Source organism: Chiloscyllium plagiosum, chromosome 9 (assembly GCF_004010195.1).
Source record: "Chiloscyllium plagiosum isolate BGI_BamShark_2017 chromosome 9, ASM401019v2, whole genome shotgun sequence".
NCBI classification, from domain to species: Eukaryota; Metazoa; Chordata; class Chondrichthyes; order Orectolobiformes; family Hemiscylliidae; genus Chiloscyllium; species Chiloscyllium plagiosum.
Window position 1 is genome coordinate 77,470,924 of NC_057718.1, and position 26,263 is coordinate 77,497,186.

The following is a 26,263-nucleotide window of genomic DNA, read 5'->3' on the forward strand; positions in this document are numbered from 1 at the left end:
TGAACTGGGTGGCTGAGGGCCCCCCTGGACTTTCAAATTGGCACAGACTAATTATGGAATGAATTCCTCTTGACTTCCTTACAAATATGGTGCACCGAAAGACGGAATTATTTTATAAAATATGGCAGCCCTTTTTGAATTATATAAATACAGATATCTCGGCTATCCTAACAAGGCTTTTATTTAATTGAGATTACAAACCTGGCTGGTCCGGGGCCCCTTAGGAGAGGAATCCCGCACGAGTACGGGTTTTATTACATTTGATGTTAACACATTTCGAGCATGTAAGAGACTTAACTATATACACTCTGGTTAGTTGTAGGTTAGATTAGTAGACAGTTGAGTTTTGTTTTTTTTTTCTTTTTCGGTATTTTTTTCTTTTGTTAAATTTTGGCTATTGTATATTTGATTTAATTGTATATCAATGTTTATATTTGAGAGTTTTGTTTATTTTTGTAAACTTGTAAAAATGTTAAATTTCTAATAAAAATATCTATAAAAAAAAGTGTACAAGTTCAGTTCCAGTCTCTTATGAGAAGCAACTAGTGCAGTTACCACTTGATGTAGTAAAAGGCTCAGGCCCAAGCTTAATGGGGACATTGCTTGAGAAAGATTCAATGTGATCGATTCAATATTTTTCTATTAGAAAATGGCTGCCTGAGTGAAGTCCTATTTAAAATATCCAGAAGTTTTTTAGAAAGGTTTAGGGACTATCAAAGAGGCAAAGGTCACCTTGCATGTTGACCAGGAAGTAATTCTATGATTCTGCAAGGTCCACCCAGTGCCATTTGCCTTATGTGCAAAAGTAGAGGCAGAAATCAGGAGATGGAAGTGAAGGAATCATCAAACCAGTACAGCTTACGGAATGGGCATTGCCAGTCATGCCGGCTGTGAAGCCCAATGGGTCGGATCACCTTTGGGGGGATTTCAAACAAATGGTAAATTACTTTTCGCATCTGGATAAATACTCAAACCCTCGCGTAAAACTGGCAGGGTGTCTGTCCGTCACAAAGCTGGACATGGGCCATGCAAACCTGCAGTTGTGATTGGATGAGCATTCCCAAATGTATGCCTCAATTAATACCCTTAAAGGGTTTGTACCAATATATGAAACTGCAGTTTGAGGTATCATCAGCCTGTGCCATTTTCTGGTGGATGATGGAGAACATTTTTACAAAGTCTACCCCAAGTCGCCATTTACCTGGGAATAACTGGGAAGATCAATAAGGGCATTTAGAGAACTTGGTGATAGTCCTTAACTGTTTCTCCAAGTGGTCTACTTGGGCTGCAGAGTCAACAAGACTGGGCTACACCTGTTGGAAGATAAAACGAGGGCGATCAAAGGTGCCTTGGCTCCCATGTCTGTATCAGAACTTCGGTCTTTCCTGGAGTTGGTGAATTATTATAGAAAACCCATATGTAAGCTGGCCTCCATCCTTCACCCTCACATCCGGTAATGAAAAAGGGTCATTCTTGGAAATGGTCTTGAAGCTAAGATGTAGCGTTTAGGGAGGTGTAGAAGCAGCTATCATCTTCTAACACTATGATCCCAAGTGAGATGCGGCGCTGACATGCAATGCCTCCGCGTATGGTATAAGGGTAGTTTTGGCTCAACAGTGGCCCAACGGAGCAGAATGCCCGATAGTATATGCTTCCCCAACTTTGACTGATGCTGAATGAAGATACACCAGATAGAGAAGGAACGTTTTGCCGTCATCTTTAGTGTAAGTTCCACCAATACCTTTATGGATGTGAATTTGTAATAGTAATGGACCAAAAACCCCAGCTAGGACTACTTAAAGAGGACAGGGCCCTGCCACCCATAGCTTCAGGTCAAATTCTGCAGTGGGCTCTTATTCTGTGTGTGTATAATTACAAGTTGGAACACCATCCAGGAGGTTAAGTGGCAAATACAGCTACCTTGAGCTGCATTCCATTGGTAGATACATCACCAGTGGTGCTGCCATTAGAAGAGATTGTTCTAGTTTTAAACTTTCTGGACACCCTTCCAGTCACCGCTGATAATATCCGACTGTGGACACAAAAAGATCCTGGCCCGGCAAAACTAAAACAGATGTTTGTGACGGGGGGAACAAAAGGGCCATCACAACCAGAACTGAAATGTTTCTGTGCCTGGCATGACCAGATCACCATACAGGAGGCATATTATTATGGGGAGCAAAAGCAATTGGCCTGAGCAAAAGTCACTGACAGATACTGGCTGAACTGCACCAGGGTCTTCCAGGGAATTTGAAAATTACGATGTTAGTATCTGGTGGCCAGGATTGGATGCTGACACAGCTCTGTTGGTGTGACAGTGCCCAGAGTGCCAACTGACTAGCTCGGTGGCTCAGTGAGACTAGCACTGCTGTCTCACAGCACCAGGGATCAAGGTTCGATTCCAGCCTCGGGCGACTGTCTGCATGGAATTTGCACATTCTCCCGTGCCTGCGTGGGTTTCTTCTGGATAGTCTAGTTTCCTCCCACAGTCCAAAGATGTACAGGTCATGTGAATTGGCCATGCTAATTGCCCATAGTGTTAGGTGCATTAAGTCAGAGGGAAGTGGGTCTGAGTTGGTTACTCTTCGGAGGGTCGGTGTGGACTTGTTGGGCTGAAGGGCTTGTTTCCACACTGTAGGGAATCTAATCCAAGGACAAAGATTACCACCGGCAGCAACCCCACATTCATGGGAATGGCCGGGTAAACCCTGGACTCAGTTACATATCAAAAATGTTGATCCTTTCATGGACTCAGTGTTTTTAGTAATAGTGGACGCCCGTTCAAAGTGGTTGAACATGCATAGAGTCCATTCATCATAGTGGGGATAGTAATTGAAAAGTTGCAAGCATCTTTTGCAACACCTGGACCCCCAGAGGTGTTGGTCACAGACAATGAGCCATCATTTACCAGCAGGAAATTTAAGATTTTCCTAAAATCAAATGGCATTCGGCATGTAAGGATAGCTCCATACCATCCACTGTCCAGTGGTCCGACAGAATGAGTACTGCAAACTTTGAAGGCATGGCTAACGAAACAGCCTACAGCTTCACTCGATACCACACTGTCCTGAGTCTTGTTCGATTTTAGGAACACCCTTCACGTACAAGTACAGCTCCAACAGAGTTGCTAACGGGGAGACTACATGGCACTAGGTTAGCTCGTGTGTGCATGTCTGTGAAAATGGTAACAGGAACGCCAATACCAGACACAACGTTCCTTGAAGAAAGAGAGGCATCTTACTTCAGGGAAGGGAGTTTGGTGTCAAAACCACAGGAATGGCCCTGCATGGGTCAGACGCAGGGTCAACACAAGGTCAGGTCTCATGGCATGCAAATTTTGTCTAGGAGAGGTGGTCCTGAACAAGCATGTGGACCATATCAAAGCTGCAATCTCTCAATCAGGGCAGGAGCAAAACATACCCAGCCCCCTCAGAATATCCAGCAAGGCTATCAGAACCTGTGAGTTCTCTCCCTCTGCACAGCGAAAAAACCTCTGAGGACAAGATGGACACAACGGATGTTATATCCTTGATGCTGTTACTGCCTGAAGATAAATTTTGGCTGAGATACTCTGGGCATGAGAGGCAGACTATGGTCCAGTGAATGCTGCTAGTATCTGAGCAAGAGTAGTAGGAACTGGACCTGGTGTGAAAACAACCCCAGAAAAGCTACGGGAAAGAAAAAATGTGCCTGCATTCCAGGACTTGAGCAGGGGAGAGATGTAGTGATTGGAACTAGGTCAGCCAGGTGGATCTCATAGATTATGAGTTCCCTGATTGGACCAGATTAACAGCCCTGATCAGGGAGTCTTGGCTGACAAATATAAACAGGAGTATCAGGTGTTCTGTTCACTCTAGGACTAGCTGGATCAGTACTATGTACATGTAAATAAAGGACAACCTGGTGATGGGATACCAGCCTGAGTTATTACACAGAATATTTAGAAATATGGGATATAATCAAGGAGAGTCAGCATGGCTTCATGAATGAGAAATCATATCTGACATATTTATTAAATTGTTTGAGGACAAATAAGAAGGATAGATAAAGGGGAACCAGTAAATGCAATATATTTAGAGTCATAGAGATGTATAGCATGGAAACAGACCCTTCGGTCCAACCTGTCCATGCCGACCAGATATCCCAACCCAATCTAGTCCCACCTGCCAGCACCCGGCACATATCCCTCCAAACCTTTCTTATTCATATACCCATCCAAATGCCTCTTAAATGTTGCAATTGTACCAGCCTCCACCACACCCTCTGACAGCTCATTCCATACATGTACCACCTTCTGCTTGAAATAGTTGCTCCTTAGGTCTCTTTTATATCTTTCCCCTCTCACCCTAAATCTATGCCCTCTACTTCTGGACACCCCGACCCCAGGGAAAAGACTTTGCCTATTTACCCCATCTATGCTCTCATAATTTTGTAAACCTTGATAAGGTCACACCTCAGCCTCCAATGCTCCAGGGAAAAAAGCCCCAGCATGTTCAGCCCCTCCCTATAGTTCAAACCCTCCAACCCCGGCAACATCCTTGTGGGCGGCACGGTGGCACAGTGGTTAGCACTGCTGCCTCACAGCTCCAGAGACCCGGGTTCAATTCCCGCCTCAGGCGACTGACTGTGTGGAGTTTGCATGTTCTCCCCGTGTCTGCGTGGGTTTCCTCCGGGTGCTCCGGTTTCCTCCCACAGTCCAAAGATGTGCAGATCAGGTGAATTGGCCATGCAAAATTGCCCGTAGTGTTAGGTAAGGGGTAAATGTAGGGGTATGGGTGGGTTGTGCTTCGGCGGGTCGGTGTGGACTTGTTGGGTCGAAGGGCCTGTTTCCACACTGTAAGTAATCTAATTCAAATTGTTTCTGAACCCTTTCAAGTTCCACAACATTCTTCTGATAGAAAAGAGACCAGAATTGTATGCAATATTCCAACAGTGGCCTAACCAATGGCCTGTACAGCCACAACATGACCTCCCAACTCCTGTACTCAATATTTTGACCAATAAAAGAAAGCATACTAAACGCCTTCTTCACTATCCTATCTACCTGCGACTTCACTTTCAAGGAGCTGTGAACCAGCACTCCAAGGTCTCTTTGTTCAGCAACACTCCCTAGGACCTTACCATTAAGTGTATAAGTCCTGCTAAGATTTACTTTCCCAAAATGCAGTGCCTCGCATTTATCGGAATTATCCACCTGCCACTTCTCAGCCCATTGGCCCATCTGGTCAAGATCCCATTGCAATCTGAGGTAATCTTCTTCGCTGTCCACTACACCTCCAATTTTGGTGTCATCTGCAAACTTACTAACTTTACCTCTTATGCTCGCATCCAAATCATTTATATAAATGACAAAAAGTAGAGGACCCAGCACCGATCCTTGGGGCACTCCACTGGTCACAGACCTCCAGTCTGAAAAACAACCCTCCACCACCACCCTCTGTCTTCTACCTTTGAGCCAGTTCCGTATCCAAATGGCTAGTTCTCCCTGTATTCCGTGAGATCTATCCTTGCTAACTAGTCTCCCGTGGGGAACCTTGTCGAATGCCTTACTAAAGTCCACTTAGATCACATCTACTGCTCTGCCCTCATCAATCCTCATTGTTACTTCTTCCAAAAACTCAATCAAGTTTGTGAGACATGATTTCCCACGCACAAAGCCATGTTGACTATCCCTAATCAGTCCTTGCCTTTCCACTCCTCCCATAATAGTATCTCTCTCCTTAACGCCAGGTTCTGGAGTTATCCTCAGCTTAGTGGTTGAACTCACATAGGTATCAGAAGTGATAGTTTCCATTTCTCACGCCAAAAACTTGAGCATATACTTCAGGCTGATATTTCAGTGCAGAACTGAAGGAGTGCTACATAATCAAAGGTACTTTTAGATGAAATGTCAAACCAATCCCCTGCCTGCTTTCTCAGGCAGACACAAAACAACACATGGCTCAATTTCAAAAAGAGTCCTTCCATCAATCAATGTCACTAAAACATGACAGTATTGCTTTTCTGAGACAACAGTGAATGCATTTCAACAAGCTTTTAATTGATTATGAAGCACTTTAGAGTGTTCTGAAGTCATTAAATACATTATATTAAGAAAGACTTGACCAAAGATGGGCAATATATTTCTGTAGTGGATCACACTACCCCACAGTGTCACAGAAAACAAGAAATAACTTCTTACAGGGCATACCATTCTACAAACTTTGTCTACTTGAAACCAAAAACTTTACAATGGAGAAATTTCATTAGAATGCCTATCACTGTGATTAAAAAAAATACTATATCCCTTCAAGGGAAGACCACTGACCACAAAGTTACAAACAGACATACAAAGTAGGAGCAGAAGTAGACCATTTGGCCAATCCAGCCTTCTTCACTATCCAATATGATCATGGTTGAGTCACAGAGGAAATGTCATTAGACGAGTAATCTGGTTTTAAACCCAGGTGAAAGTCTGGGGACATGGGTTCAAATCCACCATGACAGATGGTGGCATTCGAATTGATTTAAAAAATAAGACCATTTCAAATTCTTATTTCCCATCAACATAATAAGTCTTTACACTCCTGCCTAACAAGAATCAATCCACCTCTATCTTTAAAATATTTGATGACCCTGCTTCTAGTACCTCCCGAGAACTTCAGCCTCAGAGGAAAAGAAAATCTTCTCATCTGTTCTGAAAGGATGACCCCTAACTTTAAAGCAGTGCTCCTCATTTCTGTCTTTTCCCTTGTTAAGACCATTTAGGATCTTATATACTTCAATGAGGTCACCACTCACTCTCCAATTTTGTAATGGCTTATGCCCGAAACGTCGATTCTCCTGCTCCTCGGATGCTGCCTGGCCTGCTGTGTTTTTCCAGCACCACATTTTTCAACTCTTGTTCTCCAGCATCTGCAGTCCTCGCTTTCTCCTACACTCCAATGGAGACAAGCCTAGACTATCTCAGCTTATCTGAGTAAAACAATCTGTCAGTCAATCCACCTCATTCCTATAAATCTAGCAAATGTCACCAAGACTCCCGCCCACCTTCCGAGGACACCTTCTCCCGCCTCCAACACACTCCATCCACCTGGACACACCATGCCGGTCTGTTACACACCCTCGATCTCTATATTTCCAACTGCCACTGGGACATTGACCACCTCAAACTGTTCACCCCCTCACTCACTCCAACCTCTCACCCTCGCAATGTGGAGCCCTCCACTCCCTCTGCTCCAACCCTAACCTCACCATCAAACCAGTGGACAAGGTAGGGTGCAGTAGTAGTTTGGCACTGACCTCTACACCACTGAAGCTAGGCGCCAACTTGAAAACACCTCCTCATACTGTCCCCTCGACCATGACTTCACTCCCCATCTCCAAACCATCATCTCCCAGACCGTACACAACCTCATCACCTCAGGGAATCTCCCACCCACAGCTTCCAACCTCATAGTTCGGGAATCCGGCACTGCCCAATTCTACCTCCGACCCAAGATCCACAGACCTGACAATCCTGGCTGACCCATCGTCTTGGCCTGCTCCTGCCCCACTAAACTCATCTCCACATACCTTGATATTGTCCTATCCCCTCGGTCCAGGAATTCCCCACATACATTTGGGACACCACCCATACCCTCCACCTCCTCCAAAACTTCCATTTCCTTGGCCCCCGAATGCCTCATCTTTACCATGGACATCCAGTCCTGATACATCTCCTTGCACCATGATGAGGGCTACCAAGCTCTCCGTTTCTACCTCTCCTGATGTCCCCACCAGTACCCTTGCACTGACACTCTCATTTGTTTGGCTGAACTGGTCCTCACCCTCAATAATTTCTTCTTTGAATCCTCCTATTTCCTCTCGACCAAAGGGGTAGCCATGGGTACCCGCATGGGCCCCAGCTATCCTTGTCTCTTTGTCAATTATGTGAAACAATCCATTATCCGCAGTTACAACAGCACTATTCCCCATCTTTTGTTACGTTATATTGATGACTGTATCAGCGCCACCTTGAGCTCCCACGAGAAGGTTGAACAGTTCACCAACACATTCCATCCCAAACTTAAGTTCACCTGGACCATCTCAAGCACCTCCCTCCCTTTCCTGGACCTCTCCATCTCCATTAACAATGACGAACTCAACACTGACATCTTCTACAAACCCACCAAATCCCACAACTACCAGGATTACACCTCCGCCCACCCTGCTTCCTGTAAAAATGCTATCCCTTATTCCCAATTCCTCTGCCTCCATTGCATCTGCTCCCTGGAGGACCAGTTCCACCACAAAGCAAACCAGATAGCCTCCTTCTTCAAAAACCGCAATTTCCCCACCACATGGTTGATGTTGCCCTCCAGCGCATTTCATCCACTTTCCTCGAACCCCACTCCTCCAACTGCAACAAGGACAGAACTCCCTGGGTCCTCACCTTCCACCCCACCAATCTCTGTATACATCGCATCATCCTCTGCCATTTCTGCCACCTACAAACGGACCCCAGCACCAGAGATATATTTCCCTCCCCACCCCTATGCGCTTTCTATGAAGACCATTGCATGCAATTCTGATCTCCTTCCTATCGGAAAGATGTTGTGAAACTTGAAAGGATTCAGAAAAGATTTACAAGAATGTTGTCAGGGTTGGAGGATTTGAGCTATAGGGAGAGGCTGAACAGACTAGGGCTGTTTTCCCTTGAGCGTTGGAGGCTAAGGGGCGACCTTATAGAGGTTTACAAACTTATGAAGGGCATGGATAGGGTAAAGAGACAAAGTCTTTTCCCTGGGGTTGAGGAGTCCAGAACTAAAGGATATAGGTTTAGGATGAGAGGGGAAAGATATAAAAGGGATGCAAGGGGCAATGTTTTCACACAGAGGGAGGTACATGTATGGAATGAGCTGCCAGAGGAGGCTGGTACAATTGCAACATTTAAGAGGCATTTGGATGGGTATATGAATAGGTAGGGTTTGGAGGGATATGGGCTGGGTGCTGGCAGATGGGACTAGATTGGGTTGGGATATCTGGTTGGTATGGAGGGGTTGGACCGAGGGATCTATTTCCATGCTGTACATCTGTATCACTCTAACTCTATGACTCCCTCGTCAGGTCCATGCACCCACCAACCCACCCTCTACACCCCGCACCTTCCCCTGCCACCACACCAAGTGCAAAACCTGCACCCACACCACCCCCCTCACCTCCGTCCAAAGCCTTAAAAGGAGCCTTCTACATCCATCAGAGTTTTACCTGCACTTCCACACATGTCATTTACTGTATTTGTTGCTCCCGATGTGGTCTCCTCTACACTGGGGAGACAGGACACCTACTTCACAGAACATCTCCGGGACACCCACACCAACCAGCCCCATCACCCTGTGGCTGACCACTTCAACTCCCCCTCCCACTTGACCAAGAACATGCAGGTCCTGGGCCTCCTCCCTCGCCACTCCCTATTCACCCGACGCCTGGAGAAAGAACGCCTCATCTTCCGCCTCGGGATCGTCCAACCCCACAGCCCCTCAGCTCACAAGCCTCATTCCTGATGAAATCCTTTTGCCCAAAACATCGAATCTTCTGCTCCTCAGATGCTGCCTGACCTGCTGTGCTTTTCCAGCACCACACTCTCGACTCTAATCTCCAGTATCTGCAGTCCTCGCTTTCGCCTATATGTGGTACCTGCATATTAACTTTTTGTGACATGCACCAGAACATCTGAAGCTCTCTGCACATGAAATTCTACAACCATTCTCCATTTAAGGAATACTTTGCTTTTTATCCTTCCTATCAAAGTGAACAACTTCACATTTTCCCACAATACACCCCATTTGGCAGATTTTTTCCCCCACCTCTTCAATCTACCTATATCTAACTTCCTTATGTCTTCTTCACAACTTATTTCCCACCTAACTTGATGTCATCTGTGAATTTAGCTACTTTGCATTCGTTGATTTAAATTTTACATAGAGATCTCAGCACAGACTTCTGCAGGACTCCACTCATTACATCCTGCCAATAGTAAAAAGAAATTTTCAGACTCTTAGCTATCCATGCTCATATGTTATCCCTACAACTATGAACTTTTACTTACCACAATATCTTTTGATGTGGAACCTTATCAAATAATAATCCAAGTAAAAGACATGTACAAGCTCTGCTTTAGCCATAGCACATGCCACTCCCTCAAAGAGCTCCACTAAATTGATAAAACGCAATTTTCCTTTGATAAGACTACGCAGACTCTTACCAATTACCTCTAGTTTTTCTAAGTGTATATTTTTAATCATTGAGTCTAACATCTTCCCAACCACAGATGTCAAGGTAACTGGCTGGTAGCTTCCTGTTTTTTTTGACTCTCCCCCACTTCTTAAGGAATTTGCTACTTTCCAATCTAACGGAACCCTTCCCCAGTGTAGGGAATTTTGGAAAATTAATACCAATGAATCTACTACCACCTTAATAATCTTTTAAGACTCTAGGATGAAGGCCATCTGAACCTGGAGATTGTTCAGCCCACAGTTGTATTAATTAGTTTAGTACCACTTTCCTTGTGATTGTAATTTAGCTAAATTCCTCTCTCTCTAACTCCTGATTTCTATCTTTTACTGGATTTGTTTTTGTATCTTCTATAGTGAAGAGAGGAGTGAAATATTTGTTCACTTCATCTGCCATTTGCTTATTGTCCACAATTAACTCCCCAATCCAGCTCTCAAGAGGGCCAACACTATGTGTACGTTTTTCCTTTCTAAATACTGGTAGAAACTTTTATCATCCATTTTCACAATCCTAGTTAGCTTCCTCCTTAATTCTAATTCTTCCTCCTGATTAAGCTTTTCATAATTCTTTGCCATTCTTTATATTTTGGCCAATCATCTGAAAACTTTCCTAGTTCTTCCTATATTGTTGGTAGGTACATGCAATACAATGACTGGATCCCCCCACCCCACCCCACACTCCTATCATCATTAGAAACGTCTTTTGTTGTTCCTCTTCATTCCCTATTCTTTTTACCCAAGTCCCCAGTATCTATCCCTTTCACTTCTACATTTCCTGCTTCCACTCCTTTCTTTAGAGCTAATGTCTCTTTCCCAGAGTCTATTCCCAACCGTAATCCTTACTCTCTGGGTGTGCGGTGCCATCTTTTGAGCCTTCTTAATTTGTTCTTCTCTTCATTGCTTACCATCAGTGATAAAAGCCCCTTGCTCCCACTCTGCATTCTTACCTTTAAAATACTCTGGTGTCCCTGTCATACTGGGAACTTCTTCACCTGCTCCTCATTTTCTTGCTTCCATTCCTGTCCTCAACAAATTTGAGGAATTAAATATGTTCTGAATTGATTCTATTTAGTACAGTGGCAGTGTCACACAACACAATGTAAGGCATGGGTTGAAGCAGCTTTCTATCACAAGGGCTATACTGTGGTTATTCCTATCAGGGGCAGATGCATCTGTGACAGATTGAAAAGGACAAGATCAAGTACGATTTCCTCTCTTTTTGGTTTATTCACCACCAACTACAGACTCACTAAGGCAGATTTTGTCCTTCAAGACTCAACTAACTTGGTCAGAAGTGCATACGAAGCCATTTTTAGGTAATCAGGCATTGAAGACACCATCCAGAATAAACATATGCCTTTATCACTTTCCTCACAATACAAGCACTAACTTATCATCTGAAAGAGGGAGATTTCATTGCCTGATCTAATGCCATGAAACTTCATGGGATATGCCTATTCCTTCCTGCCTGTTATCATGACAATGGATCAGAGCCCCAAAGTGCTTTTAATTCTAAAATGTGTATTTTTTAAATTGGGCTACCACAGAAAAAAAACTGCAACTGTTAGTCCTGGGTGCAACTCATGGAATGTTGTACCTATTGAGTGCTAGGGAAACTTCAAATATAGAGATGGAGACAGAGAGAGACAGAGGCAGAGAAAGACAGAAAGAAAAAGAGAGATAACCAGAAGTGATAATGATGGGGCCAACTATGTTACCTCTCTTAGCAGAGATCCACCTCAGCAAACATTTATTTGTGTTTTGTCCCTCTAGGAATATATTTTAAGAAGGTGGTTAAAAATTAAATACAATCCTAGTCTGTGCATGTTTTTGGAAGAAGGTGTAATAGTGGAAGGAGGTATGCTAGTAGAAGGTGGCATTTGTCTGTTGTTACCTGGGTTGCAGTGCTACTATATTGTGGGGATTAAAGTCAAAGAACCACCCACGAGTAATCTCTGAATAGCAGGTACAATGTCTCGATGGCTCCGAATGCTGGAAGCCAAATAGCCAACAGGCTAGTCAAAACAAAATAAAACAACATAAAGACTGACTTGCTCTGAGGGCTACAGCCAACCACTGCAAAAAGGAAACAGAACAAAAGGGTTGTAACTAAGTAGCAAAGCCAAAAATCCCAAACTCCACTCTTCAGCTATGAACATGCCACTATTTACCATTCATGAACCTCCAATAAAAACGGATCCATATATATTTTAACTTTTTAACTTCTTACACTTAATCTCTATGTGTGTGTAACAAAACAAATTGCAGATGCTGGAAGTCAAAAACAAAAACATAAATTCCTGACAAAACTCAAAACATCTGGCAGCATCTATGGAATGTGGAATTAAATTTTCAGGTCCAGTGACCTTTCTTCAGAACAGATTATAGCTACGAAAAGGTTGGTGTATATGTCATAAATGGTCCAAATTAGCTGTTATTGATTTCCCCAGGCTAACCTTTGCCCATTCCTTTGTCCATCCATCTGTTTTACTCTCTCTCTCTCTGACTTCATCTCTACCTATTGTTCACTCCTCTTCCTCCTCCCTCCCTCTACCCCATCTTCAGCATATATTCCAAACATTTACTAATTACAATCATTTTTGAAGGGTCACTGGACCTGAATTTGGGGCATCCATCTAGAACCATAGTAGATTTGGGGAACCTCATTCAGGTCTATGAATGCTAAATTTGCTGAATTCCTTTGAACAAGAGAACCTTGTACAAAATACCATATAGCTTTAGTTAGTAGCATGGTCTCCTAGAATACTTTTGATCATGTAAACGGCAGTTAGACAGGAACTCTTTATTCTATTTTCTGGCCTGGATTTTTAATATGCTTTGTGCCTCAGTTTGAAGATTAAATGACTTCATTGCACAAAGCATCATTAATACATGAGATAGGCTGTATATTTCTTCATCATCATTATCTTTATATTTGTAAATTTTGCCAACCTAGTTGGATCAACACAGAATGCTAAGTACAGAGTCCACCATACTAAAAAAGATACAGTAGTGAAGGTGAATCACTAATAAATGCAGAACCCTAACAGGAACAAACACCAAATATTGATAAAATGGAGATGCCATTGGTCTCAAAGCAGGAGGTAGTTGAGAGCTAGAGCACAGACTGAAGAGAGCAGAAACTGAAAGGCTTGAGTGCATATTGCTGGCTCTGCATTACTTTAAACAGATCCAAATTGGTTCAGTGATGTTACACACTTAGGGGAGGTGATGGCCTAGTGGTATTATTGCTGGACTGATAATCATGAGACTCAGATAGTGTTCTAGGGACCCTTGTTTGAATCCTGCCACAGTAGATAGTGGAATTTGAATTCAATAAAAATCTGGAATTAATAGTCTAATGATGACCATAAATCAATTATTGATTGTTGGAAAAACCCATCTGGATCACTAATATCCTTCAAGGAAGGAAGCTGCCATCCTTACCTGGTCTGGCCCAGACTCCAGACACACAGCAATGTGGTTGAGTCTTAACTGCCCTCTTGGCAATTAGGGGTGGGCAATAAATGCTGCCTAGCCACCGACACCCTCATCCTGTGAATGAATAAAAGAAAAATCCTACAAGTAACAGGTTGTTTAAAAGAGTTCAGTGTTTCTGTGTAGAAGTTATCTGTATTGTTTGCAATTGCAATTCCTCTAATAAATTTGTTTTTTTATTTATTTTTCAGTTTTGATTCAGTATCTTATTCTAATTACTATTTTATTGCAGTTGTTTACAGCTTAAGTTATTTGAGATTGACAGCATACTATTTATGGTTGTACTAAATGAGCAATGGACTTTGTTAATTGGTAATTAATTCGACAGAAGAAAATTTACGTTTTCTTGGTTTCCTCTGAATTGCAAATTTCTTTACGTGATGGAATTGTTTATGGAAAGTATTACCATAAATGTTACCTTATTTAAACAATGCTGACAATGTTACATTTAGGGCTATCAAAATGCTATGCTTGGAAGTTAACTATCAGATTATTTTTAATGCTGTGGACTTCAGCATGACAAACAGCTACTTTTTTTTATTACCACATGGAATCTAAGTGCAGCTGACAAAGGTAGTATTTGTTGCTTCTTCCAAATTGAACTTGGGAAAATGGTAATGAGCTGAGAAGGAAGTAATGAACTGCTTTCGTGAATGGTCACAGTCCATCTGGTGTAGCTGCAACTACAGTTTTGACTCAGCATCAGTGAAAGAGCAATGAGATAGTTCCAAGTCAAGAAAGTGTGTAGATTGGAGAGGAAAACTTAGGTTCTTATTCATCTGTTGCCCTGTCCTTCCATAAGTCATAGATGTGGTAGAACAGACAACTCCTATCACCATGTCACCCTCATGCTGCCAATATCCATCCCTCCCACACATCTTTTATATCTTAGAAGGCATGCAATAGCAATGGGAATTATTTTAAAACCACTGGGAAAGAATGTTAACAAACTACAGCAACCCTGAATTCAAACTTATTATTGATGCAGGGGATAAAAAAACCTATCCCAATGCCAATTAAAAATTGCAATACCTTAAGTGTTATTAGGTTTGTAATCAAACATGAAATCATGTCCATTAAACCATAAGACCATAAGACATAGGAGCGGAAGTAAGGCCATTCGGCCCATCGAGTCCACTCTGCCATTCAATCATGGCTGATGGGCATTTCAACTCCACTTACCCGCATTCTCCCCGTAGCCCTTAATTCCTTGTGACATCAAGAATTTATCAATTTCTGCCTTGAAGACATTTAGCGCCCAGCCTCCACTGCACTCTGTGGCAATGAATTCCACAGGCCCACCACTCTCTGGCTGAAGAAATGTCTCCGCATTTCTGTTCTGAATTTAGCCCCTCTAATTCTAGGGCTGTGTCCACAGGTCCTAGTCTCCTCGCCTAACGGAAACAATTTCCTAGCGTCCACCCTTTCCAAGCCATGTATTATCTTGTAAGTTTCTATTAGAGCTCCCTTCAATCTTCTAAATTCCAATTAATACAATCCCAGGATCCTCAGCCGTTCCTCGTATGTTAGACCTACCATTCCAGGGATCATCAGTGTGAATCTCCGCTGGACACGCTCCAGTGCCAGTATGTCCTTCCTGAGGTGTGGGGACCAAAACTGGACACAGTACTCCAAATGGGGCCTAACCAGAGCTTTATAAAAGCCTCAGTAGCACAACGGTGCTTTTATATTCCAACCCTCTTGAGATAATTGACAACATTGCATTCGCTTTCTTAATCACAGACTCAACCTGCATGTTTACCTTTAGAGAATCCTGGACTAGCACTCCCAGATCCCTTTGTACTTTGACTTTATGAATTTTCTCACCGTTTAGAAAGTAATCCATGCTTCTATTCTTTTTCCCAAAGTCCAAGACCTCGCATTTGCTCACATTGAATTCCATCAACCATTTCCTGGACCACTCCTCCAAACTGTCTAGATCCTTCTGCAGACTCCCCACTTCCTCAGTACTACCTGCCTGTCCACCTAACTTTGTATCATCGGCAAACTTCGCTAGAATGCCCCCAGTCCCTGTCAAAGGGTCATTCTACTACTAAACCCTTTAAGAGGTTCAATCATTCTTGGATCAATCATCTAGGCCATCACCAACCACAGAACAGCATCGCCTGCTGGTGCTGGTGATGTCTCCCTCTCAGATGAGTTGAATAACTTCATGCACATTTTGAAGTACGAAATGACATGGCAGCAAGGAAGTCCATGACCCTCCCAATGACCAGGTGCTGTGTCTTACCAGTGCCAACGTGAGGAAAACCCTTTGCAGAGTTAACCCACATAAGGCTACTAGGCCAGATAATATCCCTGGCAGAGTACTCAGAGGATGCTCTGATGTAGTGGCGGATGTTCTCACGGACATTTCCAACATCTCCCTGAGCTGCGCCATTGTTCCAACATGTTTCAAGGCCACTACCATTGTCCCCACGCTGAAAACATTTTCAGCGTCCTGTCTCAACAACTACCGCCCCATTGCGCTAATACCCATCATCATGAAATGTTTCAAGAGGCTCATGATGAGGCACATTAAGACCTTCTCACTCTGCACTCTGCAGTTTGCGGATCATCCCAACTGTTCAACAGATGTTGCCATTACCACCACCCTCCATCTGGCCCTCACCCACCTACAGAAGAAGGACATCTACGTCAAATTTCTGTTCATATACTTCAGTTCTGCATTTAACACTATCATCCTCAGCACCTGATTGGAAAGCTGAGTCTGCTGAGCCTAAATACCTGCCTTTGTAACTGGATCTTGGACTTCCTGTCTAGGAGACCTCAGTCAATCCATATTGGGAACAGCATCTCCAACACCATCACACTGAACAGGGGGCCCCCAGGACTGTGTGTTCAGTCTACTGCTGGTTACCCTGCAATAATTACATCAGGTCGAATTACATCATCAAATTCGCTGATGACACGACTGTATTGAGTCTCATAAGCAGGAATGATGAGTCTGCATACAGAGAGGAAATACAACAGCTAACGGACTGGTGCAGAGCCAACAACTTGTTTCTGAATGTGTACAAAATGAAAGATGGTTTTTGACTTCAGGAGGGTGTGGAGTAACCACTCTCCGCTGGACATCGACATCTCCCCTGTAGAGATCGTAAAGAGCACCAAAATTCTTGGCATCCACCTGGCGGAGAATCTCACCTGGTCCCTTAACACCAGCTCCATAGTGAAGAAAGCGCAGCAGCGTCTCTACTTTCTGTGCCAGCTGAGGAAAGGCCTCCTCCCAACCCCCATCCTCACCACATTCTATAGAGGGTTCATTAAGAGTACCCTGAGCTGCTGCATCACTGCTTGATTTGGGAATTGTACCATCTTGGATCATAAGACCCTACAATGGATAGTGAGGACAGCTGAGAAGATCATCAGGGTCTCTCTCCCCTCCATTACAGACATTTACACCACATGCTGCATCCGAACGGCTAAGAGCATTGTGGAAGACCTCACACACTCCCCACCCAAACTCTTCTCCCTTCTGCCATTTGGTAGAAGATATGGAACATTCGGTCTCTTATGGCAGGTTGTGCAACAATTTCTTCCCCCAAGCCGTCAGGCTCCTTAACTGTATGATCGGAGTCTTCTCCATCTGAAATTCTTTGCATGACTTTGAATTGCTGAATTGCATCATTCTTTTATTACACTGTAATTTGCATGCTTTGCACTTCTTAGACATTTCATGCTGTTGTTTGTATGATCATGTAGTTTGTGCTGTCCATGTAGCACTTTGGTACTGGAGGAACACTGTCTCATCTTTTACTGTATCAGTTGTAAATGGTAGAAATGACAAAAAAAATTACTCTACTCTACCTGTTGAGATGAAGTTCTTAACAGATTCTGAAACTCAGAAAGGCGTTCATTATGGCAACACTATTGTACAAAAACTTCCAGCAATATTGCTTGAAAATGGCTGAACAGAATGGAAATAGAAATAGAAATGAAAAACCTGGGTGCCTGATAATCAACAGAAGGGTAACAGATGCAGTAACTTCTCAAAATCAATTTTCAAGAACAACAATTTTAAAAAAAAGCTGGTTCCATCAGTCTATTTAAATCATAGCACAAAATATTACAGCAGAGAACAACAGAAAAGTTTATCATCATGAGTAATAGCATTTCTGATAATTGAAAAAGTACTGTAATTCATGGGAACAATTATAAAATGCTAATTAATATCATGGTCCCTATGATGAATCAATGCATTAGAACACATCTGGATTGCAAAAAAAACTTCCAAACATTTTGTACGCATCTTTCTCATTGTTTAGTTTTAGGACAAACATAATGACAAATGCAATGTCAATTACAGTTTCAGCTCACGATACGGACAATAGCTGGCAGGACTCAAATCATTCTTTTCAAAGAAATGTGTAATTGAGGATTCACCTATAAGGCTCCCTTATGTGTCACTGTGGTAATACTTCTGACAATGCGGAACCAGGTTGTTTCAGGTTAATCTGTAAAGCTTGCATGTACATGCTCATTGCTGTTTAAAGTTTGATTCCAATAGTTTGAGTGACACCACAGGCTTTTATTTCATTTGAGAGAATTCTCTGCTGCAAAAATTTACTTTTTTGTTGCACATTGAACAGTATGCACAAATTTCATTCTCCCACTCGTCCATGGCATCACTGATATTGTGTTCTTTGCAGTAAATCTATACAAGAAAATTGTACATGGCATGCTAACGTCAAAAGGACAAATTTACACAAAGCAGATTTCAGTGTATGAAGATCAAGAAAATGGTGAGAAGGTGATGAATACTTTTATCCAGTACACACAGAAAACTTCATTGTTATCAATCAAACCAAGAGAAAACCAATCCTTAAAATATGATGAAGCACATTATATGATAAGATCTAAGACCATAAGACATAGGAGCAGAAATTAGGCCATTCAGCCCGTCAAGTTCACTCTGCCATTCAATCATGGCTGATGAGTTTCTCAATCCCATTATTCTGCTTTCTTCCCATAACCCTTGATCTCCTTAATACTCAAGAAGCTATCTCAATCTTAAATACATTCAATAACCTGGCCTCCACAGCCTTCTGTGGCAATAAATTCCATAGATTCACCATTCCCTGGCTGAAAAAGTTTCTCCTTCACTCCATTCTAAAAGGTCTTCCCTTTAGTCTATGGCTGGGTGGACTGTCAGGAACACAATTCCAGTCATTGACAAAATACATGCAAATCAATATGACCTCATCCTTAACTACCTGTGTTTACGTTCACATGTTATTTTGACAAATGTTCTTATATAAATTCTTCATATCCTTAATAGTAGCAATAATGGAATTTATTGTACCTTGCATGTTTAAACCACTTGATAAAATTTAGCCCTCCTATTTGTATATTGTAGTATAAACCAACACAGCTTCTTGTCCTTTTATTACAGAGAATATTTCTGGAGCTATCCTAGCTTACCCTAGGTTATGAAATATCGCTGTGAACTCCCATTTCTAACAAAAACAGAAATTCTGAAGAAGGGTCACTGGAACCGAAATATCGACCTGTTGTGTTTCTCCATTAATTTCCGTTTTTGTTTCAGGTTTCCAGCATCCGCAGTTTAGTTTGTCTATTTTGGAATGCTGATTGCAGTAGCAATATTTCTTACTCTCTCCCTCGATGGAGCAACAAGAGGGTCAAACAAAATCATGTAAGGTAGAATGGGAATTCTCAAAGGACAATGCGAACTTTAAATTGTATTTTTTGTAGCAGAGAGTTCTCTCAAATGAAATAAAAACCTGTGGTGTCACTCAAAACTTGAATTATCCGAATCAAACTTCTAGTAGCAATAAGCATGTCCATGCAAATTTTACAGATTAATCTGAAACAACCTGGTTCCACAATTCCAAATAAATTATCGCAGCGACACATCAAGCATTTTTGAAAAGAACGATTCAAGTTCTACCATCTTTTATCCGTATCAATAACTGAAACCATTATTAGCAATTCAGTTGCATATCCCCAAAAATAATCAGATTAATTTGCAGTGAGAAGATATAACTTTAGGGATGCTAAAAAAAAGTCTGATGTCTATGACGGGAACTGAATTTGGGGTTAGCGTGTGGTTTGGCAATATAAATGTACCTCGATCAAAACATCGTATCAAAATAGTACGTTACAATGAAGTGAATATGGAATATTAATCTATTTTAAATTTTCAGGTTGTAAATTACAGTGAAACGTTTTGTTTACTATACTGGGAAGTTACCTGGATACTCTGAAGTCCTCCAAAAGCAGTAAACAGCAACAAAAATCCGAAGCTGACGACTAAAACATTCTTTGTGGTTCTTTCGATTTTCCAGTTCATGTTGGCTAAAACCACTCAGCAACTGACGACGACAGTGACCACTCCAGTGTGTCAAAGGCAGTGAAGGATTCAGGAGACTTCCCCACAGTTAACCTTTTCTCTCGTCCCACTGTGTTGCTTTCTGTGTTTATGTCAGTTGGGTGACTAAAGTTCACGCGCTTGACATGATAGGGCGGGACAAAGTGCTACTAAGTTGAAAGAACTCACTGCTAACGTGGAGACACTCGGGCCGGAGTGTGGCCGCGTTTTTATTTAAACACGGGGTTAGTGATGTGATGACGTTCCCCACCCAGAGCCGTTGGAAGTTCCCGGGTGGGAGAGCATGGTGCGATCAGGGCTTGGTACTGGATTGATGACGTCCCAGAAGGCAGTGTGAGGCAGACAAGACAGCAATGGGAGAGGGACCCTTAATGTTGGAGTCAAGCAAGTCTTATCTTGAGTATGTCTGTCAAGGGTAAGTTTGTTTAAAGGAGCGAAGCTGTACATTGAGTCAAACAAAGGTGAGAAGGCATGATCATGCTGTGGGGCACCACTGTTATTCAGAACAGTTGGGGGGAGGGGAGTGCAGTATACTTTGGAGTGTCCCTCAATGAAGTATTCTCCGCCAGGGTAAGTGATAGTAACCAAGTTACACTTTCTGAGATCCATGCTTTCCAAATTGCCGAATGACCCTGCAAACGTTGCTGAACACCATGTGCGCGAAATTATATGTTGTTTCTCAGTGTTTCATTTTAGCTTATTCAACCTCATTCGTCAACATACTGAGTGGAACCGCTTCTATCTCTCTCTCTGAAGAATAATTAATGAATTCAACTCCCATCAATAACCCACTCAGTAACCCGAACCCTATTAGAGTCAGAGTTGTACAGCACGAAAAGAGACCTGCTGACCAGATATCATAAATTAATCTAGTCCCGTTTGCCAACGTTGCCAGTATCGAGAAAGCTTTACTTTCAGTTTAAACGAGCTGAGGTAGCTTTACTGTTTACTCTGTACATTCCTTTCAGGAGGAGCTAGCAACAGAAATCAGAGAAAGATTTAAAATTGAGCTTGGGGTTCTCAGGCCTAGTTTTGGTTAGAGCAAGCTTCTTTCAGGAGGAAACCAGATTCTGGATCAGTGGTGCTGGAAGAGCACAGCAATTCAGGCAGCTGCCTGAATTGCTGTGCTCTTCCAGCACCACTGATCCAGATTTTTTCAGGAGGAGTCAACAGCAGTAGCCAGAAGGAGGAGCTAATACTGGGGAAGAATTAAAATCGAGCACAAAGATTCCTGAGTATACTTTCAGTTCGGGTCTATACCTTTAAGGAGGAGCCATCATCCTCCCATTCTGGGGAAACATCCTGTGAGAAACAAAGCTCACGTATCAATAAATTTCAGTCTGAGTCAAATTCTGAAACAGCAAATTTTATTGAAACATACTTGCAAGACAGGTGTCTAATGAGTAGGCACCCCGCTCTGAGGGTTACATTCTGATTTATGCAGTTCAGCTGCGTCTCTCGGTCCTCCCCTTTTACCCCATTGGTTACTTTTGCTGTAGCGCGTAGCCTATCACAAGCTCTAGCTTCACTCCGCCTCTGTTTACTTCTCCCACTGCTCTAAGCCTGTTGCCCCTTACTCTTATTTATCTCATTCCTTATATGTGACTATCCTGGCATAGTTTGCTGTCCTGAATTCTCAGCCAATTCTTCCGCCAAGGTGGTCAATCCTCACAAGGCACGAGAGATTGATCCATCAGGTGCTGTATTATTTGGAACAAAGGTACAACAGCTACCTCCTAACATCACATATACACCCCCTTGTTCAGCTAAGATCAAATTTAAGGCCATTCTGTTTTCCCAGGCCATTCAACTGGTTGCAACAAGCTGTTCTGCTATGTCTTTAACTGCATTACTAGTGTAATTAATGAATCTTTGATGATTATAGAAAATATAGTTTATCCAGTCCACATTCTTGTTGACCGTTACCCATCAGAATAGAGCCAATTCAAAACCTGCTGCAATCTGTTTGCGAGCCTTGTACTCATTGGGTACCCCTCTTGGGACTCCTATAGAGTCTAGATATACCTGATCATCAAACGAAGTACCCAATAGTGATCTCTTACTTTGTCCCCCTTTCTTTACTATCTCTTTCTTTTCAAATGCCAGGATGAACAGAATTGCCAATTGCACAATCGCACACATGCCCCTCCAATCTGGAGGTAGGGTGGGTCTCAATATTTTCCCTCCGCAGTACCACCACAGATCCGCTCGGGGAATCCTTAATGCTGAGTAGTTCCCTCCCTTTTCCGTCACGTACCCAATTTCAGTACATGATTTCAGCTCCCCCAAATACCTGGACCGATTTGTTCCTTGACTGTTTACACATGTATGATTTTCGACCACGGCAGAAAACATGGGGGACATCTTTAAACCTTCCTTCTTTAAAGGAGGGAACATTAATAGAAGGGGCATACAATCTTTATTACTCCATGCAGTCTCATCCTGATACAGGGCTATCATGCATGTCATGCCTCTCCTGTCTCGCTTCCACCTGAGCAGAAAGGGGACTACTTGGGCCATTGGTCTCCCAGAGGCACTTGCATAACAATTGCTTTTATTCAGACTTTTCACAGTGTACTTTACCCATTGAACCCAGGCATTTGTATCCCCATATCCTGTCTCTACTTCAATGGCCTGTTTTAAGTCCTTTACCTCTACAATTTTTATCACCTTAGAGTCAGAGTAAGGGGCTCTACTATTCCTTTCCCCTACTCAGGTTCTGTCTTTCACCTATATTTTAAAACGACATCCAAGGAAATCCTTTCCCATCTGTTTTCATCTCTATTCCGAATGTTTGGTTTAATTGGAACTGAGAGGTTTCTCCCCCTAAAACCGCTTCATACCATGAGGTTTTCTTTATTGTTAAATATATCGGGTTACACTCTTTATCGGGACAGTCAAGAGCTGGCCGGAAGGGGCCTCTGTGTACTGTAACAAGTGCAAGGTTTGTGAACAAGTGGATTGATCAAGAGATCACCTTTGAGGTCTTCCTGCCTCCGCCATTCTTTACATTTTTTTATCCCAAAGATATTCCTCACACTTCGCTCTCCGGGACACTTTCCTCCCGTTAGTCCTACCCCATGCCCCCCATTTCGGGACCTTTTTCATAGAACCTAAGATGTATCTCTGAGTTACTGTATTGCCTCTGATTTCTCACATCTCCACAATCCACTAGGCTGCAGGCATCTGTTTCTATGACTTGTGGATTTATACTTTCTGGAACCGTTATCACTAAGTAAGACGACCTCACCGTGGCCTGACAGAATCCTAAGACTAGACAAGATAACATATTGTACCTAAACATTCTTCCCATTTTACAGTGGTAGTGAAGCACCGAGAGACTTAGCATACAATACTGTAGAAACTATCCCACGCTCGCACTGCTACTGTATAATCAGTTATTTTAAGTCTTTTTAGCTTAAGTTCAAGGGGTTCTTTTGTCGATTCAGTTGTCCAGACTTCTCTCTCAACTGGAGATTCCACTGGCCCTTTAATCCGAATGTAGTGAGTCCAGCCTTTCTCTGCCGTTCTTATCGCTGTTTCAGTAGTTCAGAGTGCCTGGTGCGGCCCCTCCCAGTCTGGCTGCAATTTGGTCCCAGTCCATGATATGACTAGGACCCAATCTCCAGGTCAGATCGGATGGACGGTGAATTCAAGGGGTGGGGTCTGTGCCAACAAACTCTGTTTCCTGAGGAAAGACAAAGAGGAGGACAAGCCCAGTATATACTTCTTTAAGAACAGATCTTTAGTCTCCAGGGTTGGCAGTTCTCCTTTCGCTCCCAGATAGGGCAGGCCAAACAATATCTCATAAGGGGACAGCCCCATATCTTTCCTTGGGGCCGTTTGCACTCGTAAAAGGGCTATAGGTAAACACTTAGTCCAAGGGAGTCTGGTTTCTAAACTAGTTTAGATAACTGCTTCTTGAGTGTCTGGTTCATTCTCTCAACCTTTCCTGATGAAGGTGGGTGCCAAGGGGTGTGGAACTCCCAGGGGATTCCCAACCCCTTCATCGTTCCCTAGAGTACCCTGGAAGTAAAATGAGTTCCCTGATCCAAATCTATATACTCCACTATCCCGTATCTGGGGATTATGTGTTCAAGTATTATCTTGGACACCCCACTTGCGGTGGCAGTGGCTAAAGGGTACACTTCAACCCATCCAGATAGGTGAACAACCATTACCAGCATATACCTCAGTCTTCCCACTCTGGGTCATTCGGTATAATCTACCTGAATGCTCTGAAATGGTCTTAGCCCAGGTTCTCTCTCTCCTGGGACTTGGTTCCTTAACACTTTCTTGTTTACTTTTTTGCATGTTATACATCCCTCACATATCTGTTTGGCTATCGTATATATCCCTTTGCATCCATATTTCCTTAGGACTAAATCACACATTGCTTGCACTCCCCAGTGACTCCCCTGATGTAAGACAGCCATAAATTCTCGCATCATCATTTTCTCCAACATTTCCCTCCCATCGGGTAACATCCAGCCCCACCCACTGTCTTTGCAGCCCCTAAAGCTTTTAGTTCTTTTTCCTCCTTTGCAGTAAACAACAGGGCACCCTGAAGATCTGGAATTGTAGGTATTAGGGAGTATATCACTGCTCCTTGTGGATTCAGGGCTGCTTCTTTAGCTACCTCATCGGCCAGTTTATTTCCTCTTACTTCTGGTTCATTCTCCTTCTGACGTCCGTTTATATGAACTATCGCTATTTCTCTCGGGAGTAACAGGGATTCCAGCACTTGTTTTATCAATTCCTCATGTGCTAGTTCTTTTCCTCTGCTATTTATTAGTCCTTTTTCTTGCCAAATTTTTCTGAAGGTGTGTGCCACTCCAAATGCATATTTGGAGTCTGTGTACCGTTCCTTCCTTGTCTTCTAAGGCTCTGAGAGCTCTTTCTAGGGCATAGAGTTCACAAGTTTGGGCTGACCAGCCGTTAGGCAGTCTTTCAGCCTTGATAACACTTCCCTCTATCCCATCTACTACAGCATATCCATTGTGCCTTTTACCCTCAATCATCCGGGAAGACCCATCGATAAACAACCGAGCTCCTGCATGGAGCGGGACATCCCTTAAGTCCATCCACAATTTAGTTTGATATTCAATAATATCAAGGCAGTCGTGTTCTGGATTGGCGAGAAACTATCCTTCTTCCCGCCACAGAAATGCAGCGGGATTTAAGCAACTGTCTGTGACTAACACAAGGTCATTCTGCTCTATTTAGATTGCCTCTCATTTCAAGATCCTAGAAATTGTGAGCCATCGTCCTGTTTTCTGATTTAATATGGTCCGTACCTGATGTGGGATGTTGACTATTAAGGCTTCCCCAAAAGTAAGTTTCTGACTCTCCTCTACCAATAAGGCTGTTGCTGCCACTGCCTGCACACACTCTGGCCAGTAATGTAGCTTCCCATTCTTTAATTAACAATGAATTAATGCAGTCATGTTTTAAATTAACCATGAATCAATATGACAGGTCACTGAGAATGTGTGAAGGAATCCTGCCAATTAATATTGATTTGGGCTAACACAATTGATTTATTATAAATATTAATTATTAATTAGATATATTATATAAATAAAATAATCATTATCTGTAATTCAGGGTGGAAATGCAACAAGTGACTACAACATTTTAAAAACTAATTGCGCAGTTCTGTTTGTTTGCCAGTCACTTGTGACTTCTCATTCTGCTTCTGTAATTCTTTTGCTACAGCACATTAATTTTTAAAAATCTCAACAGATTTCATTTGCAGTTAATTCAATCCCCAATTTGGTGGCAGTATCTCGCCATGAGCGCAAAACTGAATCTTTGTGCTATAGACCAGTGAGCCTGACCTCGGTGGTGAGCAAGTTGTTGGAGGGAATCCTGAGGGACAGGATTTACATGTATTTGGAAAGGCAAGGACTGATTTGGGATAGTCAACATGGCTTTGTGCGTGGGAAATCATGTCTCACAAATCTGATTGAGTTTTTTGAAGAAGTAACAAAGAAGATTGATGAGGGCAGAGCAGTAGATGTGATCTATATGGACTTCAGTAAGGCATTCAACAAGGTTCCCTATGGGAGACTGATTAGCAAGGTTAGATCTCATGGAATACAGGGAGAACTAGCCATTTGGATACAGAACTGGCTCA

At 42.7% G+C, this 26,263-nt stretch overlaps 1 protein-coding gene across 1 annotated transcript in view; it reads right to left on the reverse strand.

The window, feature by feature from the left end:
• The window catches only part of unc93a (unc-93 homolog A), a 90,401-nt gene extending 70,097 nt beyond the window's left edge, over positions 1–20,304 (reverse strand). The window contains exon 1 of the mRNA XM_043696276.1: positions 19,987–20,304. Coding sequence (XP_043552211.1) covers positions 19,987–20,085 — 99 coding nt within the window. The 5' untranslated portion in view covers positions 20,086–20,304. The remainder of the gene's footprint in view (positions 1–19,986) is intronic.
• Positions 20,305–26,263: the final 5,959 nt, after the last annotated feature.